Source organism: Chelonoidis abingdonii, chromosome 2, assembly GCF_003597395.2.
Source record: "Chelonoidis abingdonii isolate Lonesome George chromosome 2, CheloAbing_2.0, whole genome shotgun sequence".
NCBI classification, from domain to species: domain Eukaryota; kingdom Metazoa; phylum Chordata; order Testudines; family Testudinidae; genus Chelonoidis; species Chelonoidis abingdonii.
Genome location: NC_133770.1, coordinates 75,650,816 through 75,672,546, shown reverse-complemented (window position 1 = coordinate 75,672,546; position 21,731 = coordinate 75,650,816). Strand labels below are relative to the sequence as shown.

Here is a 21,731-nt window from a genome sequence, read left to right as displayed (position 1 = left end):
TAGAATCAATCATTCAAGCTCTTTAAAAAGAATTTCCCTTTAACTTCAGCACAAGTTCCACTTATGGTAACTGTGTGTTCTTTTTTTAGTTAATATTTTTTGTTATTTTAACTTCCATTAAGAAAATTCAGAACATCATAAACTGAATTTCCTCCCTACCACCCCCGATTGTATTCAACTGCTTGGTCTAATAAAATATAATACTTTCCCCACCATGTCTCTCTACTAGGAAAACAGTAATTTTAATATAATAGATGTAATTAATTATCTACCCAAAACACCATTGAATGAGTCTAGAACCAAATTTAACATGCTGGTATGAATGGCTGCTTTGTACTGTGGTCACCTAGAATACTAATTAATTGTAAATTTAACTCCTTACACTATTTGAGTTGGGACCATCTTTTTGATATGTGTTTGTACAATGCCTATCACATTGGGGCCTTGATACCAGATAAGGCACTACTGTAATACAAATAATAATAATAATAATAATAGCAATCTGTTAGAGCTGATGAATTTTTAATTTGTGTTTATCTTTAGAAATATTCTTCTCTAAGTGATTATTTAGGGATTTTGGGCCAGGGAGAAATAGGTAATAATGAGTGAAAGTATAGTACAACTTGTAGTAAGATTCCATAGCATTGCAAAAGAGAAATAATGAGGGTGGAGGTGAACAATATGTTAGAATCAATTATGAAAATGGGCCTATAAAGTATTCTTTTGTGGTTACCTCTAACATAGCCTAGTTGTTTGTAATAGAAGAATTAATCCCAGAAAGTATGACTGAAGGAATCAAATTGTTTCCTTCAGATTGTTGTTGATAACTGGTTATTTTTCCTTACTTTCAGTAAGAAAGTAAAGAAAATGTCGGAAGGGGAGTTTCTCAAACATTTTCTGTACATTGTAACTTGTAATGGAATGTGTATATAATTAGTGTTGTACATCAAGTAACTGATTGTTATTACTGCCTCTAAAAAGTGTGAATTTGTTTCATAGTAAATGCCGCTGACAATAAGCAGAGGGACAAGAATATGACCTGTATTAAAATTTCCATTGATCCGTAAGTATAATAACTTTCTAGCTGCCCTTCTCTGTCTGGGAAATTGGACTTGAACTTTTTACAACAGATTATATTCAACAAAATTTACCATTTTCTTATATTGTACTGAAAGTAGTTACTCTAGTCCTATATTTGAAGGAGAAATTGTTCTGAAAATGTGAAGAATATCACCATTTTAAATTTAAAGTAACTTGCTTATCTAAACCACCTTTTAATAAATTTTGTATACAAAGCTGATAAAACCTGAAATAATCTAAACATTCAAGTTGAGGCAAGTTTGATGGTGTACAGTTTTAATAGCCCATCAATTAGATCACAAATGGGGTTTGAATCCTGAACCTTGAGCTCTGCAGCATAGACTTCTATCTCTTGAGCTACTGGACTAACTATTTTAGCTGGCAACAGCATACAGCTATTTTATGTGAACCATTTACTAGGCGAGGATGCATAACACACTGAACCAGTGGGTTGCATATACACCTCTGCCCCCATATAACGCGACCCGATATAACACGAATTCGGATATGACGCGGTAAAGCGGTGCTCTGGGGGAGCGGGGCTGCGCACTCTGGCGGATCAAAGCAAGTTCAATATAATGTGGTTTCACCTATAACGAGGTAAGATTTTTTGGCTCCTGAGGACAGCATTATATTGGGGTAGAGATGTATATGAGTAGCACCATTTTATAAACAGCATAGCTAAGGATAAGAATATGGCAGGTTCTTTTTGAGAGGCATCATAGCTGTGTGGATGGGATTTGGGGTTGCCATATTAGAGATCTGGATTCTGTTTCCATTTTATCTGAACTCTCAATAGGCGTTAACAGGCATTAACTTAATAATAAGAATTGTGAAGGGCATAGAATTATTAACACCAGTCAATAGGACAAGTGAGTCAGAAACTCACTGTCCTCTGGTTTCCAGTGCATTGCACATTCTCATTGGACAGGGAATGGGAGAAGAATGAAGATGATTATCAATTTTGGCTATCTCCCATCCAGAGTTTGAACTACGTGAAATGCTGAAGTAAGAAATAAAGGCAATGGGTGTATGTGCAGTCATATAGAATGTTGAGGGATTTTGGCATGCTGCCAAAAAGGAACTAGTTGGCAAATTGTAGATGAGAAATGGTGATTTTTTTCAGCAGGTTATAACTGGGTCAGATCTCAGTGGATTTTCACAAGGCCAACAAAAGCCATCTCCCTGACGTCAGGACTATCATGTAGCCAGATTTCAAAGACCTGCTTTACACCAGGCAGACATTAGAGATTTTTTGTTTTTTTTTGAGAAAAGTCACAAGAATTATTTTTAAAAAGGAAAGTTTTTAAACAAATTTAATAATAATAGATGTTCTTCATAAACTAGCATTTTAAACGGATGTTTCTTGATAAATAAAGTGATGACAAAAAGATGCTAGTAAACACAATAAAAATGGTTTTAAATTGCTAGAGTACACCCATTGGTAGTATATTCTTGACTTATATTAATTAAATATGTGTAAAAACTGGTAAATTATTTGAATGGATGTCATTATTTGTTTTTTTTGCAGTGAATCAAACATTATTAGTATCTGGAATAATGGGAAAGGAATTCCAGTTGTGGAACACAAAGTAGAAAAAGTGTACGTTCCTGCTTTAATCTTTGGACAGCTGTTAACATCTAGCAACTATGATGACGATGAGAAAAAAGTTACAGGCAAGACTCTTATTAATATGCTTTGTTTTTGGCTGGTTAAACTGTTAATTATTTTCTGAGTTTTCTTTTCTTGCGTCATGGTGAGAGATGACTCTTTGTGTACTTCCTAGTCATTATTTGCCAGTTTAACTTTATTTCTATAAAATTATCTGAAAACAAACTTTTTTTTGGTTTTTTTACACAAATATTGTTTTGAGCAGGGTTCGGCAACCTTTGGCACGTGGCCCACCAGGATAAGCACCCTGGCGGGCTGAGCCGGTTTGTTTACCTGCCGTGTCTGCAGGTTCAGCCGATCGTGGCTCCCACTGGTTGCAGTTTGCCATCCCAAGGCAATGGGGGCTGCGGGAAGCAGAGCGGGCCGAGAGATGCTTACCTTGGCGCGCCCGTGCTGAAGGTTGCTGATCCCTGATTTAGAGAGAACTGTATTCTTGCAGGTAAGTAACACCACCCATTTATATGTAGCTGTCCCCTTAGCATTGTCCTGACAATTCTTAGACTATTTAAATATTATATAGTGTCTTTTTTGTATAATCTCAGGATTCAAAATATATTATAATATATTTTAATTAATTACAAATTTACATTTAATACATCATAAAAGATTAATCTAAAATAGTAGTTTATATGCATACACAAATATTAAAATGTTAAACTGGCAAAATAGTAGGAAAAGTTTAGTAGACTAGATGATGCAGACTGTTAGGCCCCGATTCAGTACTTAAACACATAATAATTCTGATTTAGGTCACAAATGAAAGTAAGTTCTTTTTCTTTCTAGTGCATCTATTTGTGCAACTAAACTATGATAATTCTGTATGGTTGCAAGTTTCTTCTCAAGTGACACCCAAGAATGGAATAATATGTACATTGCTGGTCGGGATTCAGGTGCAGCGCTAAAGTGTTTTGGGACCTTGGATATGGCTTTTTTACTCCATGCTTGATTTAAGCCAGGGATACTATTCCCTCACATTCTTGAATATTAAATTGAGTTGTGATGTATAATTATAGCTTAAATAGTTACATTTATTATCAGGGTTCCTGTGTGCCCCTCCATTCCATGCAAGGAAGAGGAGCAAAAGAGCAAAATGTGTCCACATTTGGGTAGAAGAGGGAAGCAGTAGCTATACTGCTCATTTTTTACCTCATCCCTGGGAAACCAGGGAAATTTCTCTATGCAAACAATATGCATAAATGGTTCTCTGTGTTAAGGTGTATATGCAAGGACAGGAAGGAGCGAAGTTGAGACGCAGTCATGCTGTGGCATATGCTACCATGTACATAGGATCTGATTCTATTAAATTCACTGAACTTTCAACCCAGTCCCTAGTGCATTTTTAAGCGGAAATATGAGCTGTAGATAATACTAGATTAACTAACTATACTCTGTACCTTCTGTTCCCCTTGAAATAGGGGATTTGGGGTGCAGACATATCAGTAGTCACTGGCAGCCGGGTTTCTGAGAGTGTTGCCAGCAGAAGGGGTCTAATGTGTGTGGAGATGTTTCCTTTTCTCAAAGAAATATCAAGATTCATGGGATTTTGCCAGGAGTTGCCCACAGAGTTAGTGCATCCATGGGAATTCCAGGACTGGTAAAGCACCTCTTTACCTCTTCTGCAAAACTGCTCCCCATAGGTGGGTAACATTTAGTCCCAGGCTGATAACCAGTCAGATTATAAAATGCAGTGCGTGCACTTCCTTGTGAACTTCCAGGGCAAAAAGTTACTAAATTAGGTTTCAGTTTTTTACTGACGCCTGTTAGCATGGTACCTTGCATCTGGTAGAAGTCCCTGATATGGGAACATTTTATTTCATTGAAGTAATTTGTAATATGATACAGGTAATCTCTGCTTTTAAAAACTTACCACATTTAATTGTTGTTCCAGGTGGTCGTAATGGTTATGGTGCAAAACTTTGTAATATATTCAGTACAAAATTTACAGTTGAAACTGCTTGCAAAGAATACAAACACAGTTTCAAACAGGTATGCAAGTGTTTTTGATCGTTCTCTTCTACATTTTTCTAATTAGAAACTTAATTTTTAACACATTTTCTGAGATCCATAAAATAAATTATTGAAAATCCAGCAGTAACAATTATGTAGGCACCAAGATTAATTGAGTAAAATTACTGTTGATACTCGTTAGATTTGAAGAACTTTTCTCAAGTAACAAATTTATATTTGTTCTTTATAATCTTACTAATATGCTAAAAATGGATAGGAAATGCAGTAGTCTGAGAATCGTAGTACTTTCTTAAAGATTGTCCTGCTCCTTGTTTTTAAAAATCTAAATAAAACAAAACCTTGTACAATCATATACTAAACAGTTTTTTTCTGTGTATGTTTCTTATTAATATCCTTAACCCTAATGGACCAGCAACCACTTTGTAAAATACACCAACCTATCTTGTCTGTTGTGGACATTCTGAGCACACAGACCAAGGATTGAATGGGCATGTAAATTGATTACCTTCTCACTCTTAGAGGTGGTCACTTTGATATAGGTTTGAGGCACTTTGGTTAGGGGTATTCTGTTTGGAATCCTTTCACAGCTGTTACTTTTACTCTGTCTCTTTGGTAGATAAATCTTCAGTTTCCAACTATTCAATATAGCACTGTAATGAGGAGCAAACAATTTGTAAAAAGCTGTTGTTTACCAGGCTTTTTATTTTTTTATATTTTCTGCAGAACTGCTAAAAATCATATTAATGATGGCATGAATGTAGATTTCTATAGAATGTGCTTTTAAAATTTGCAGAGTTTAGCATTGGGCATTTTCAAGAAAAATTATGTAAGAAAAAAGTTTGCACAAGTGGGCTGTTTCGTCTCATGTTCACTCCCCGCTCCTCGCAGCAAAGAACATGGACAATCAGCCTGCTGCTTGGTTTGTTCTTGTACACTTAGATGTCATGATCTCTCTGCATAGTTTCACTTCCACAAAGCCCTTGAGCCTATCACCGTATTAATACTCATGCAGAACATGGGAAAGCAGTTGATTCTGTGTTTACTGTGTTAGCAGAGAACTTTGTAAGGTGAAATATGCAAATTTTTCATGCTGCAGTTTAGTGCAAACTTAGAATAACTGGAAACTGGAAAAAATGGGGGTATTAGTTATGCTGTTTAGTTTTGTTGGTTAGTTTACCAAAAAAAAAAAAAGAGACAATTGTAATTAACATCTAAAATTTGTTTCCAAAGACTTGGCTGAACAATATGATGAAGACTTCTGATCCCAAGATTAAGCATTTTGAAGGAGATGACTTCACATGCATCACATTCCAACCAGATCTTTCTAAATTTAAGATGGAAAAGCTTGACAAGGATATTATGGCCCTCATGACAAGAAGAGCTTATGATTTGGCTGGGTCATGCAAAGGAGTCAAAATTATGTTTAATGGGAAGAAACTACCTGTAAGAATTCTATTTAAAATACTTTATAAATTCATACGTAAGTAGGAGGACAGTAATTGCTTATGTTTTTTTGAACCCATAGGTAAATGGATTCCGGAGTTACGTAGATCTTTACGTAAAGGACAAGTTGGATGAAACTGGAGTTGCACTCAAAGTTATTCATGAACTTGCGAATGAACGATGGGATGTGTGTCTCACTTTAAGTGAAAAAGGGTTTCAGCAAATCAGCTTTGTAAATAGCATAGCTACCACAAAGGTAAGTAGTTTTATGTATATTTTAAATGAGTGAAATGTAAGGGATAAAAAAATGTACACTAAAGTTATGCCTACTTAGCTGTTTCATAAATAAATCTTTTTTATACAAAAAATTAAAATGGATGAATTAATCCTATTACATGAAATACAGTACCTGCCAAGGCAATTGAGTGCAATCAAAATCTCTTCATGGCAGAACTGTATTTCTATATACATTTTTTGATTTATTTTAAAATACTAGTTGTCATTTGCAGTGATGCAAATAACTTATGAATACACCTGATGATATTGGGTAAGGATGTGAAATGAACTGCAACTATTGTTTAACACTTGCAGTGTTTTTATACTTACCTTTTAAAAAACATACTGCAATAAAATATTACTGATACATGTTTGGAAATTAGATTATGTACAAAAAGTAACCTGCAAAGTAGTGAAAAAAATGGGCCTGAGGATTTTCCCCCTTCTCTTTCTGTACCTTTTTCTTACTTTCTTGTTACTTTTTTTATGACATATAAAGCAGGTCTAAAATGCTGGGGTTATTTCCCCCCCACACACACTTGTGTTTTTACGTGAAATATCCGAGTGTTGTCTGCACTGGAACGCTCAATGTTGACTAAAGAAGTCACAAATTGATGAGAGCCAAATCAACAGCCATGGCAAGAAGCAGTCTGCTCACCTCACAACAGTGTAAAATTCACTTTAGGTCCCCTTTGTACTTCCCCTAGTCCTGGGGTCACCCTGCACCAGGTCAGTTGTCTGGCACAAATTAGAGCAACCTTAACTTGTACCAGCTACATATGTCTTCCAGGGATCACCAAGTTACAAGAATATCCTGGCGATATCCACTGCACAAGTTGCAGGGAGTGAGTGATGTAAGAGCTGCTAAAGCAGTTCTTCTTCAATTCAAGGATCACATAAGGAAGGGAAAATTCTCTGGTGACTGTTTAAACCATTTTTAGAGAAGCTTAACTATGAGTATCCCTGAAAGATGAAATATTGAGAAGGAAATAGATTTTTAATCAGACAGTTTAAAACTCTTTAGTCAGGTCTATGCTGGGTAATTGTACAAAAAATAATAATACTAGTTCTACCAGTGCACTGCTGCCACTGGTTCAGCAGCACCAGTGGTAGCACATAGTGAGACCCCTATAGAAGTCAAGGCTCCAGTGAAATCAATGATAGTACTGATGGGAGCATAAGTGTAGACATGTCTCTGGTGGCTTTTGTCATTTTTACTACACAGTTCATGCCAGTGATGTCTTCAGTGCAGTTGAACAAGTGACAGAATGGTGGGAATATTTTGCTAAAAATCCATAGTACAGATGGTTATTTTTAAAAAAAAACTATTTAATATCAATTCCTGACACTTGTCAAAATGGGGGGAGAGGAAGGGGTGGAAACAGACTTGATATTCTTGGTATTTCTGAAATAATAATGAAAAAACCCAAGCAGAACGCCTGTATTAATTCAGGCCTTTTTTATACAACATAAAGAGGCAAAAAAAAAAGTGTGCAAATCCCATTTTAAAATGTCTGTCACAGGTTATCTTTTAATATTAAGTTTGTGGAAAAAAGTCAAGAATCAAGGGAAAATCATATCTACAGCTGATTTCACACACAGTATAAATAAATGTCTCTGATAGAAAGTTATTACATATATTATTTATCTGGGGGGGCAAAAAGAGCAGTTGTTGAATCTTCAGTAAATATAACGCTTTACTGAAAGAGACTTGAGAATGACTCCTTTGGTCCAGTTTTCATCTATCATGCACTTACACATGTGTACTATCAGAAATTCTTTATGAAAATTCATAGAAAAAAGTACTGTGTATTCTTCAAAGGTAAGTGTTGTAATTTCTAGTTTCTCCCACTCTTGGATCCATGCCTTATGTATGTGACTGGATGTGGAGTGTTCGGAGCCGCTAATCCACCTCACCAGCAATTGATGTGCAACTACCCACTGATGAGACATAATGGCTAGTAACTAACTGCATCAACTGCCTGTTCCCTTTAATCTGCTAACAGGTGAGGAGCTCATTTCAGCTGTTTTTTGGTTGTATGTTGCTCTGTTTGCCAAAATCCTTTCATTTTCTGTTTCTGGATACATTTCAGCCAGTGGTAATTCTTTCCCCTGCCTTCTTTTTTTAAAAAAAACCTGTCAAAACCTTACAAAATAAGTTTTCTTCAGGTAGCATGTTGAGGCACCGCTCCCTGTTTTTTGTAAATTTGTTGTCTTGTCTATAAAGGTCAGGTCCCTGTGCATTCACAGTTCTGCAGAATCTACCACCTGCTACAGAATTCTACTTGGGAATCTAAGATTTCATTAAAAAGAATGTTTCTAGCTCTTATGGTTATGTAGCTAACCTTTCAAATATGAAACACTTGTAAACTTATTAAATGTTGTCTTCCTGATTTCTCAAACAGCTTCAATAACAGCTGTAATAGAGATATGAACTGTATTAATCAGCTCAGTTGTTAGGTCTGAAGTCAAATGATGATCAGCATTGTTAATGTTTCAGTACTGATCATTTTAGCAGAAACATTGTAATAAGGATGCCATGAATTTAAGGGAGGGTCCAGGGGCTCTCTGTGTGGTGTTAAGATTTGCTGGCGTTGGTAGTGAGAAATTCAGGCCCCTCCCAGAATGTAAAATTACACGTTAATCCCATCCACAAGAGAGGAGGAGGTGAATTCCACCTTCCACAGCTTCTTAGATAATCAAAGCCTCAGTTGTTATCCAACGAGTGGCCCAGACCTTGCATATTGAAAATTAGATATTGGTGACAGTTTAAAATAAATTGAATTTAAAATTAATAGAAAAATAAACACCACAATGGATACTGTAACAATTGTATTTACATATCTAATTCATAGAAAACCTCCACTTTTCAATTCATTTATATAAAGTTATAGAAATTTCAGTTTGCCACACAAACTATTGGCCTTTCCTTAGAATTTAGGTCTAATTTGCCACAAAATACCGGGTACTGTGGCTGCTGATGGTACTTTTAGGCCATATCTACATATTCTGTGGTGTTGTAGCTACAGCACTACAGCTATGCTGCTGTAGTGCTCTAGTGTAGCTACTTCCTACAGCAACAAAAGGGGTTTTCCACTGCTCTAGGTAATCCACCTCTCTGAGTGGTAGTAGCAAGGTTGACGGAAGGATCTTCCATCAACATAGCCATGTCTACGCCAGAGGTTAGATCAACATAACTATAGTACTCAGGGCCATAACTATGTTGACCTAACTTTTAAGAGTAGACCAGGCCTCAGTGTAGGAACCAATCAGTTACCGTTTTATTAGGTGCATCCCTGCAGTCTTGAGTCTCCAAGAGTGGGGTTCAATTATAACACTTACCTTTCGGGAAAAGAGAATTATGTGCCTGTAATTTATCTTTTTCAGAAGGTGGTAGTTACCCTCCATATCCCCTCAGAGTTGCAAGATAGAGCTAGCTTTTAGGTCTTGCGAACTTGCATTAAAGTGTACTGACAGTTGGGGCAGTTACAGGCTGTAAGTTATTGGGTAAGTATGCCACTACTGGTGAGATGGTTTAAAGGCTCCTAACTTTGAGCTCTCAACATCTTTCACTCAATTATGCACACTAGGAATGGACCCAAGAGTGGGGAACTGTTATAACTATTATCTTCTGAGACCAAGAATTACAGGTAAGTAGTTATAATTTTTTGATATCAACAACTACAATTTTTACAAAATATTAAAAGTGGTAAAAACAGATTTTTATAACCCAGCTGTAAACATCTGAAAAAGGATTTATAATAAAGATATTGGCACCGTCTGAACTATAGCGATGTGGTGAGTAAAATTATAATAAAACTAGTTGAAAATAGTCTTTTTAAACAATTGTTCTGCCATTGTTTTATGGATATTTTCAATGTAGTGGTCAGTAGAGATTTGTCATAACTAGTTCTTTTTACAGACTGAAAAATTTATTATGATTTTCTTTCCTTAAAATGTCAGGGCACAAATTTAAATTTCAGTAAATTGAACTATCCTGCATTGATAGAGAGGTAGTACTTTCTTACTGTGAATAAAAGTGGAGTCTAGTGCTTTATAAAGAGACAAATAATGGATAGATTTAAAAACAAAATCACTATTACTACTTTTTGAAAAGTATGTTTGTTCATGTTCCTATTTAAGTTGAGAGGCTCTGCATGGATGCAGGGATCTGCCTGACTTGGCCAGATGACAGGATTGGAGCTTTAGGGTATGTCTGCACTTCAAGTTGGGAGTGTGATTCCTAGCTTGAGGAGACATACTTGCACTAGTTTTCACTGAGCTAGCACGCAAAAAATAGAATGTAACTGAGGCAGCACAAGCAATGGGAGGGGTTAAACACTCAGTGTGCATGCTATTCAAAGACCCTATGTATATACTTGGGATGGCTAGCCCCTCTCACTGCTCAGATTGATGCAGCTACATTCTGTTGTTAGTATGCTAATTCTGACAGGTAGTGTGAGTATGTCTTCTCAAGTTGGGAGTCATACCCCCAGCTTCAAGTGTAGGCATACTTTTAGAGTAAACTTCCCCATTACTCTTCTCTTTTACAGAATCTTGTTAAATAGAGTATACATTTCAGATTTCTGTGTTCCTATTTCTCCTGAGATACTAAATTATAATATAAAATGGAAGGGGAACTAGATGGCCCAGAAGATTGGTAATGTATATAGATTCCTTTACATCTAGGTGCCAGCCCAGTTTGGTAATGACCAAAAGTCATTATCGTCTTATGGCTGTTTCATGATCTCTGTTGAGAGAGTTTGGTGGCCTCAGTACAGTTCAGGTGTTCATATCAAAAAGTCCAGACTGAGTATTGGAACAAATTGAAACCGTTACCTGCAGTTTTAGCAGAGATCAAGGACTGAATGGGAATGGATACTGACCTACTATCTTCCACCATATCTTGTCTCACTCTAAATCCAGCCATTTCTTTCTCTGATATTATCAATGTCCATCTCTTCTAATAAAACCTTTGGTCACTCCTTAATCATTTCTTGCCATTATTACTGTACCCTTTTCTTCTTTGGCCTTCTTTCTATTAATCTCTTTCCCCTACAGTACTTTCAAAACACAGCTACTATTTCTTGTCACTCCAACCACATTACCTCTTCTCCAGTCACGTCACTGACTTCCTGTGTTTAAAACGTTGTAGTCAAATTCCCTGTGTTCTTTGAAGCAGGAAAGTGTGCTTTTATTGGTCTTCTCATTAATGATGTCTCTATACTGCTTAACTGTTTTATTTATTTTAATGTCTATTAGATTGTAAACTCTTTGAGGTAGGGACCTTGATTTTAGTATGTTACAAAACACTGAATATCTGTTGTACATATCTACAATAGGGATGATTCACCCTGACAGTTAGTGGGCACTGAGTTAGAGGCACATTAGTCAGCTAGAGAAGGGAAGCTTACTTTGCTGCTTCCTTTGCATCTTTTTTGTAATAACTGAGGATTTCAATCTACAGTATTGTCAGCATGGCAAATTTCACAATCACTATATTCAAACACATTTTTTCCTATGTGAATTATGATCAAGTAGTTCTAAACCAAAATATTTATTTTTAAAAGTTCTTGTATTCACATTTTAGATTCAGCTTTCATCCCCATCTTACCCCCTTGATTTTAAAGACATTGCTATAGGTTTTATCTGTTTCAGTGCTTTTGGTAAAAGAATTTTTCCAAGTAGACAAGGTTATTCTCTATCTAGATGGAGTTTTGTTTAACACAGCCTCGACCAGGGATACAGTTTTGGAGCACCAGTAGAGATTGTCTCAAGACTCCTGTCAGCTTTCTTAGTTATACTCTGTTTTTTAGAGAGGAAACAGCATGCATGTTTTCCTGTCATTCTTCATTTCTGAACGTTCATTTTTGCCTTGCTTACTCTGATTTTAGTTAGGCCTGTGACCCACTTAAATGATGAAAAAATTGGAGAATGCTAACAAGAAAATCAGTAAATGCCTTTAGGGGTGCTATTGTGTGATGTAGTCTCTCTGCTTCTTGTACAAAACCTTGTAATCATTGTGGTGGTTGGTGGTGTTTGAGGTAATGCATCTCTTAGCCACAATGGCAACTGGAGAGGAGCAACTCAGCAGGTGAAGAGCCATAGGCATGCTCCAGAGATCTAAAAAGAGATTCAGATGTTGAGGTCTGACTGTACTCTCCCCTTTTCTCCCAGACTTATGTGTTCTTTTGACCAATGTGTTTCTACCTGCCAGAGTTTAGCTGGATAATTGCAAGCCTAAAACAAAAATTAAAGAGAAGGCCAATTTTAAGCTTCTTCTGATTCACCAGTCAAGGCTAAATTGTCCTCCTCTTTCTCTCTAGTCTGATACTGAACCTTTAAACAAACTGCAAACAGTTGATGCAGAGGAGTTTGCATTCTGTCCTTTCAGTTACTCTTCATTTCTCTCCAATCGGTTTGACAGATAAACATACCTGAACCTGACTTTTGTGAAACCTTCAGGATAAATTTGGTAATTAGCTTTGATGTTTTGCACTTCAAGATTTCTCTCTTATTCTGAAATATTATTTACTTGCTGAAGCTAATCCTTCCCTCAGATGAGGAAGAGCTGTTAAAAGTTTGAGAACGAGCCAGATTTTGATGCTGTTCCCTTTTTCTAACTCTACAGAAACAAATGTTGATATGTGGGTTGTACTTGATTCTAATTTCACCTGTCATAATGATAAGAATTATTTAAATATTATTTTTATACCTCACAGCTAGCATGGTGTGTTAGGATTCTTTTTAATGGTCTTGGTTGTTAACTCTTCTACTTTGTTACCCCAAGTGTCCAAAAAAATTGCAAGTTACAAAACCAGCATTGTTTTAACTTGTTTTCTTTAAATGATGGAATGTTACTTATGAAAGTAAGAATTTTGTTTAATCATTTTCCCCAATAAATTCAGACAAACAAATATAGACAAAAAAAGATATAAAAAGGGAAAAGGAAAAACGTAGGTCCTTCTCTACAGTTTTGGTTGACTGTCAGCTTCAGGATGAAGTCATGGATTTCTTCTCAGTGAGGCAGTCTCTGGTCGACCTGAGGACAAATTGGAAAGTGTGGTTTGGAAACATAGGCTCATGGCTGAATGAAGTTTCCTCTTTCTCTTAGTGATGGGAACTAGTGAAGACAGTGTCTGGTGAGCAGGCAAAATTAAATCCTGGAACCAGTTAAGATACGGTGCCAACATCCAAGGAACATTATGGCCTGAGATTCAATAGGCTTGACACCTACTACTTGGGGTGTAAAATAAAAAAAAAGAAAAGGACATGCACAATGCAAATCCAACAAAAGCGAAGACACAGAGCAGCCAAACTGAGCCCCTCTTTTGGGTTATTCTTATTTTAATCCTTCTCGCTTTTATATTTCTTAGTTTGTGAAAAACTTTACAGCTGTCCTTCCAGAATTTTCCAGCAGTTTGTCTAAGCCGAACAATAATAACTCCAAGACAAGGGAACCTGCAGCAAACTCTAAACAAATCAACGAGAGTATAATTCTACAGTTTGGTTATTGAAAAGATGAGGATATGCTCTCTCTTGATAAATATTGGCATCATCCATTGAGATCCTAGTCAAACAAATGGCCTTCTGAAGTGCTTCCATAAATTCTACTCTTGGGCTGAAGGCTTCTCTTCACCAGCTTTCCAGTACTATATAAGATTCTCCTCTCCAACCCTACCAGAAGGATTTTCATATTGTTAGATAAGATGTCAGAATATTGGGACAATGGCTACCATGAATCTGTCAGAAAGACAAGGTGGGTGAGGTAAAATCTTTTATTGGACCAGCTTCTGTTGGTGAGAGAGACAAGCTTCTAGGACACACACAGTTCTTCAGAGAGCTCGGTATGGCTCGAAAATTTGTCTCTCTCACCAACAGAAATTGGTCCAGTAAAAGATATTACCTCATCCCCCTTGTCTATCTAATATTCTGGGACCAGCGCTGCATGAATCTGTCAGGTTCAGCTAGATTAGAGGCTATGATAATTCTACCCTACAGTGCACTTAGACAGAGATACTGATCTGGAGGAGAATTTTCAGCGAAATACAACTTCCCTATCGCAGCAGACGTCTGTTTGGGGAACTCTTAAATCAAGCTCTTAAGCCCTAGAGAATAAAATCTTTCATGACCTCCATTTAATGGATGGAGGGATGAAAGCCTCAACCTGCAGGTTTTACTCCTTCCCCAAACCTAACTTCAGGTTTTCATCCCCTTTTTATGAGCAATAGAAATATGAGATTTACCATACTTACAAGATGAGAGGATCATCCTGCAAGGCTGCAAAGTACAGTCTCATTATTATAGAGAATATCTGTTGTTGCAGATGGTTACTACATACTTCTATAAGCTTCCCCATCCTCCAGTCTCTCCTCACAACTCCCAGAAAAGATATCCAGGGCATGAAAAAATAGCCCAGCACCTCTTTGCCATAAGAGGAGTGATATCATTCCTCCTAGATAAAGATTCCCATTCACTCTATGGGGAGATTGTCCTACCTTGGACTTGAACTGTTTAAACAGATTCATCACTATCAGTTTGATCAGTCTTACTAGCTATTGTCTCAGGGAATTACTTACCATTGCAGACTTGCAGGATGCCTGCCTGCATGTACTGCATGCCATCAGCAGTACCTCTGGTTCTCTGTGTCAGTGATGCTTACAATGGTTAGGGCTTGCTGTTGGGAGTATGGTCCATTTCACAAGAACCAGTGCTCCTCCTGGGCTGAGAGGATATTTTTTCCTAGAACAGATGTGCAGAGCTCCTGTGTGGTCCTCCAGGCATGCTTTAATTAGATGATATTTGAAATAAAATAAATACATATGCTGCTGCACATGCAAGGTTTGGTAAAATTGTTCTGTTTTCTGCTCTTAAAAATAATTCTGTCTTACTGTGTTAAGAGAACATGTAGATTCCATCTAACAACAGACTAAATTCATTCACTAAGGTAATGGAGAGTTTTTCTTACCTGTTGGATAAGGACATTTTTACTGCCCCTCTCTTTGTGGTGGTTTTATTTTAATTATAGTTATCTATTTTAGGATATATTTTATATTTGTCATATTTCTTTTATGTGCCTCTTTTTAAGGATAGTCATTGTTAGGGAGTAATTTGATTTTTTTTTCCTGCATAAAGCTTGTGTGAATTGCCTTTATATCCCTAACCAGTTTAATTCCAAATGGGTATGTCTGATCCTACACCTTATAATTTTTTTTTTAATTTTTTTTAGTGTAATTGCTATGAGAGTTGCAGCTGAGGAAGCTAGTAGGAGCCTCAAGATAACTTCCTGGGTGCTCAGCTTTTTTTTAATTTGCTTATGACATTTCTGTGCCTGTTCTAATGTGACCAAAGTGAAAACCCATCTACTTAGAGACTGACCTTATTCACTGAAGAAATATACCATTTACAGGTTAAAAAAAAATCAGTTCTGATGTAGTAGAGTCTGATTGCAAAACCTGTAGTAATTGGCTTTTACAAATGGTAGCTGAGTATTCCTCCTGTTTGAATTTCTCAAAAGTTTAGGGATTCAGAGGGTGTCCTATATTCAGTTACCTTTGTACCAAGGTTGGAAGCTAGAAATCTTAGGTGGAAGTTAAATACATAGTCTTAGTTCATTAATGTAAAATAATAGTTCTGGCCCATCTGAAGACAGCATAGCCAATTGAAGAATTCTCTACAAGGAATTACAAGCTTTGTGAGCTACCATTTGTGGACAGGAGGGAGCTGACAGGCATTGTGGATTCTGCACTCTCAGCTTTTGTGGTGGAATAAAGAAAAAATCCTGTTTGGTCTTGCATAAATGCACTTGGATGAGGTACAGGGTACAGAGAACCACTTTCCTTTTCTTCTGCATCCAGGCAGTAGCTGGACAGGATTCCAACAGACTGCTATTGAGTGCTAGAAAAATGGCTGATGCTAATGCATCCAAAAATAACTGCTCCATGGTCCCAAGAGTGGGTAATCAGCTGGCTTTTGTGATATGGTCAGATTATGCCCCCCTGTGTCTATGATGCCATAGCAGCAGGCATCGAACAAGGGGGGAGGGGGGTGTAGCACCTGAGCAGTGGTAAGAAGGCTACTGACCTTTCCCAAGTCCTTCTGCTATGTGGTGTTGGGATGTTTCTTGGATCCTCTACTAGGTCATTACTGGTCTGGTTCTCTTCCTAAGTACTAATATGAGGCACAGAGTGGCAAGGAAAAGATTTTGCTTCAAATTAGCAGCACACAAATAGCTGTCAGTGTTTTTCAGTAATGTTTTAGAAGTTCTGCTAAGAAAAACAGAGATGAATTGCATAGGTGAAGGAAGGAATAGTGATGGATGGTGTAAATCTGAGGATGCATGTGCAGGCCAGATTTCATACAGTCAGGTCTGGATCTACAGAGTTTCAGTAGAAGTTAGGAGCTTAACTGCCTTTGTGGATCTGGGCCTAAATCCCTGCAATGAGGAGAATTTGACTTGATGAGAGAGAACCCACACTCAGATGCTTGTGTTATCATACTCTAAAACCAGTTTTGCCTGTTAGGCAAAGGTCCCTGCTGTGAGTCATGTGGAGTTGCATATACCATTACTGAGCTTCAGGCCTTGGCTACACTGGCACTTTACAACGCTGCAACTGGGGTGTGAAAAAACACCCCCCTGAGCGCTGCAAGATGCAGTGCTGTAAAGTGTCAGTGTAATCAGGGCGGCAGCGCTGGGAACGCGGCTCCCAGCGCCTCACGCTACACCCGTAAGGGATGTGGTTTACAAGCAGCGCTGGGAGAGCTCTCTCCCAGCGCTGCGGCTTTGACTACACTCACACTTCAAAGCGCTGCCGGGGCAGCGCTTTGAAATGTCTAATGTAGCCAAGCCCTCAGATTCTCTGAGCTGTCTGGCAAACAAGGATGGCTTGCATGCTACTATACTGTGAAGCCATGGGTTATATTTGTGGACTGCCATTGCACAGTGTGCAAAATATAAAGCTCCTTTTGCCTTACACTGCATCTGTGCATTCACACAGATGATGATTACTATATAGTGTATTAAAAGCTTTACACTAATTTTTCTAGCATTACATTATAATATAATAAATATTCTTGAATAAGTGATGGTGTACTGTGTATAGGTGATTCAACCTCAGTATGAATACAGTAATTTTTGGCAACACAATTGCAAGATGTTTGGAATTTCAGTGGTTTTCTTTTCTCTTTTTTTTTCACTAAGGGTGGTAGGCATGTTGATTATGTAGTGGATCAGATTGCTGGTAAATTGATTGAGGTTGTGAAGAAGAAGAACAAAGCTGGAGTTTCAGTGAAACCGTTTCAGGCAAGTAGTTTCATATATACTAAAAACAAATACTGAAAAAGAATGGAAGCAACAGTTTTGATAAGTGAATTGATTTCTGTGTTTTTTCAACAGGTGAAGAATCATATATGGGTTTTTGTGAATTGCCTGATTGAAAATCCAACTTTTGATTCTCAGACAAAGGAAAACATGACCCTTCAGCCTAAAAGTTTTGGGTCCAAATGCCAGCTATCAGAGAAATTTTTCAAAGCAGTAAGTATGATATGATTTTAAGATAGGAACACAGGAATTGCATCCTGGATCAGGTTTTCATGTGTTCCCAAATGAAGTACAAGATGAATTGGGTTATAGAATCTGCATTTTTATGAATCCAGAGATTTCAACAAACAGCAAATGGCATGGAGGGATTTCTGCTGCCATTCTAGTCTGAGTGGGGGGCAATAGGCTGCACTGTGCCCTTGCCCGATTTGCATGTGGTTTTCATTTCCATGGCTCACCGACCTATGGCAGATTACATACTATTTACTGGTAAATTTCTAATACAAAGACAGGCATTCACAAATTTTGGTAGTACAGTACCTTTTGAGTTGAGGATTATTATCTTCCCTACTTTGTCCTTTGAAATTTGTCTTATGCTATTTAGGAAAGGGTGTATAGAAGAACTTCTTTTTTTCTGTGAATCAAGTAACATACAACTATTAATATGCCATTCAAAAATATATACTCTCCTCCAATAGTATAACTTGAAAATACGAGTTTATGTTTTAATTCGGACAGTTTACGTAAAGCCTCTTTAAACAAATGCACTGGTGTAAATGCAAGTTCCTCTTCACCAGTGCCTCTTTATAAGGCTCTATTAAATAAGAAAAAGTAGAATTAAATTTCAGCCAGAATTCATTAAACTTGAGTCCTCTTTAGTGCCAGTAACCTATGTAGCAGCATTTGAATAGAAGATTTACAGCTTGCACTCCTAACATCAAACAGATTTACACTGAATAAATAAAAAAATGCAACCTCTTGGTCTTAAAATACTAGTTCCAGACTTAGTGTGGAAACTTTTCCACGACAAGGACAGTCTGTATTAAACTATACCACAGCCAAGTGTGTACATAAGAGAAGCTCCAAAAAGGGGAAGGTATTGAGAAATTTGGCTACCTTTTTTAGCAAATTCAGAGGAGGAAGACTTCTCACCCAGCAAGCCAGAATCGTTAGCCAGGTTCTTTAAACATTAACCTGATGCTGAATAGGTAATATACGATGTAGTATGTTAAGATTTTATTATAACTTTGCCTTAATAAAAAGTTAAAATAAAACCTTGTTTCATCACATGGAATCAGCTGCATTTTTTCTAACCTTTTAAGGGAAAAACAACAAATCATCATAATGTGAGACTGGATGCAACCTCCAGAATTGCACTTTATTATATATTTTCCATTTCTGGCAATATTTTTTTTGCAGTGTGCGTACTCTTTGCTAGAAGTGTGCATTTTATATTTAAGGGTATTAAATGTGCAGTGAAATCTCTAAACAGTGAATTTTTATGACTAGGGAATAGTGAAAAGCCAAAGCACGTGGTATTTGCCTCCAGTGGTGGTTTTTTTGGTGTGAAATTCTGTACAATTAGTTACTATGTGGAAATATTTGCTATAGAAATATGTAACTTGTGCTGCATAAAATTGTCTTGCCTTGGCATAGAATTCCTGGGTAGAGTTCTGGTGGTTTGCAGATATAGGGCCCAATTCTCATTTATACTCAGGCCACTTTATAGCATTCTGAACATATAAACAGGTCTTTAAAATGAGTGTAAGTGTAGCTTACTCCTTTTATGCTGCCAGAGAGGTGTAAACTGGCCTTGGTGTAAATAGAATCAGGATCATGGTACCTAAAATGTGCTAGGCATTTCATAAACTTAGTATGAGACAGGTGTAATAAGCCTCCTGTCCCAAATCTGGACCTTAGCGTCCAAAATCTGGATGCTTAGCATGAAACTCCCCCAAGGTTATTACCAGCTTGGATCTGATATCGCTGCCACCAATCAGGATTCTGAGTACCTGATAAACTCCTGGTCTCCCAAAATCTTCTCTGGGGGACCCCAAGACTCAGAAACCCTGAGTCTCACACCAAAGGGAAAACAAACCTCCTCCCGCTTGTCTCCTCTTTATCTCATCCCCAGCTCTCCCTCCCTGGGGTTATCCTGGGGATACGGTACTTAAACTCCATTGAATGCAAACAGAGAGGCAATTTACCTTCCCCTCCTTCCTCCCCTGAGGCTATGCATTCAAACCTAGTCAAGCTAACACAAAAGATTTTCCCCCCCCTTCGTTCCTTAGCCTTAACCAGAGAAAAAAAACCTCAACAGGTTTTAAAAAGAAAGCTTTATATAAAAAAAAAGAAAGAAAAAGACATTAAACATATAAACTCTGCATCAAGATGACAAATACAGGGCTATTGCTATAAGAAAATATGATAAACAGTCGATTCAAAGATATCCAATTTGAAACATTCCTGAAACATTCCAGCAAGCTACACAATGTAATACCAAATACAATATAAACCTATTGCTTTTCCTTTTGTACTCACAACTTAGGGAACGAGGGTAGAAAGAAGCTTGGAGATAGAAAAAAAAAAAAAAAGCTCTTCCCTCATAGCCGAGGAGAAAAAAAGCAGGCAGAACAAACCCAAAACCAGAAGTTCCCTCCCTCACTTTGAAAAATCCGGTTTCCTGATTGGTCCTCTGGTCAGGTGTTTAGTTCCCTTTGTTAACCCTTTACAGCGAAAAGAAACATTAACCCTTAGCTATCTGTTTATGACAACAGGTCCCGTACTTTAAAAGGTTACAATTTAATAGACAGCTCATAGAAAAAATACGGAAAAAGAAGTGGGGAAGGAAAGCAGAAATGGGGAAGAAGAATAACAATAAACATGTGAGGGATAGAAAAGAAAAGAAAGGGTAGGTTGGGGGTTGTTTGGATGGTAATGTACATGTGATAGTTCCTTGAATATTCTTTTAATCATGCTTTTAAAAATTGTTTAGGGGGAATTTGAAAACCACTGATGGATCTTAGATTGGATTCTTACATTTTACTGCATTATTTTAAGTTAGTGTGTGAAGCTCTACTTCTGTGCTCATGCACAACTTTAATCTATCATTTATAGGCCTCTAATTGTGGTATCGTAGAGAGTATTCTGAACTGGGTCAAATTCAAGGCACAGACTCAGCTGAACAAAAAATGTTCATCAGTGAAGCACAGTAAAATCAAGGGCATTCCAAAACTAGATGATGCTAATGATGCTGGTAAGAGCTTTAATATGATTACTTCATGCCAAGAAGTTTATTATGTTTATAGCTTTAATTTTATCAACATTTGTTAAATCACTGTTAGATGCTCTAAATCTGTTTTACACAAGTTTGTAAAGAGAGTTTATCATTATGTTAGTGGTCTGTCAAAAAAAAGTATGAACTGCATACTTCTCTGTGCAAATTTTTAATGATCAGTGAAGGAAAGGTGAACTCCTTAGTGTTGTAATTACAATTGCAGCTGTCAGTCTGATGCTAAGACTACCAGATGATTTACGGTAAGGAGTTAATAGTTTTGATTTAGGATTTGTTTTTTATTTAGAGAGGTACATCACAATAAGTAATGTGTCCAATATTCTGTTCTTTTTTTTTAATATATGTCAATATTCACTGAATATATAGAAATTATAATTCATTGTGATTAGGTAGCACCATATAAGACAACTGAGGAGGCTTTGTAATCTCTTTTCTGAACATTTGTCAGATTTTTAGCCACAGAAACCTTGAGAGAAATTGTTCCATCACTTGGGATTAGTGTTTTTTAGGTAGGGATGAGATTTTAGGGACAGAGAAGCAGTCTTGCCTTTGGGTATTTCGTATAATTTGATGACTGATCTCTTTGCACCAGAAACAAACCATTTTGATACACTTTAGCTTCCAAAAATTGCAGCCCAAGCCTGAATGTCTACACCACAATTAAACAGCCCCTTAGC

The 21,731-nt window shown here is 37.1% G+C and overlaps 1 protein-coding gene across 3 annotated transcripts in view; it reads left to right on the top strand.

The window, feature by feature from the left end:
* TOP2B (DNA topoisomerase II beta) overlaps window positions 1-21,731 on the top strand; it is a 120,963-nt gene that overhangs the window by 47,088 nt on the left and 52,144 nt on the right. For all 3 annotated transcript variants that reach the window (XM_032768024.2, XM_032768025.2, XM_032768026.2), the window contains 8 exons: window positions 1,000-1,063; window positions 2,612-2,757; window positions 4,641-4,738; window positions 5,951-6,163; window positions 6,246-6,419; window positions 17,640-17,741; window positions 17,835-17,972; window positions 20,877-21,015. In XM_032768024.2, coding sequence (XP_032623915.1) covers window positions 1,000-1,063; window positions 2,612-2,757; window positions 4,641-4,738; window positions 5,951-6,163; window positions 6,246-6,419; window positions 17,640-17,741; window positions 17,835-17,972; window positions 20,877-21,015 — 1,074 coding nt within the window. The remainder of the gene's footprint in view (window positions 1-999; window positions 1,064-2,611; window positions 2,758-4,640; window positions 4,739-5,950; window positions 6,164-6,245; window positions 6,420-17,639; window positions 17,742-17,834; window positions 17,973-20,876; window positions 21,016-21,731) is intronic.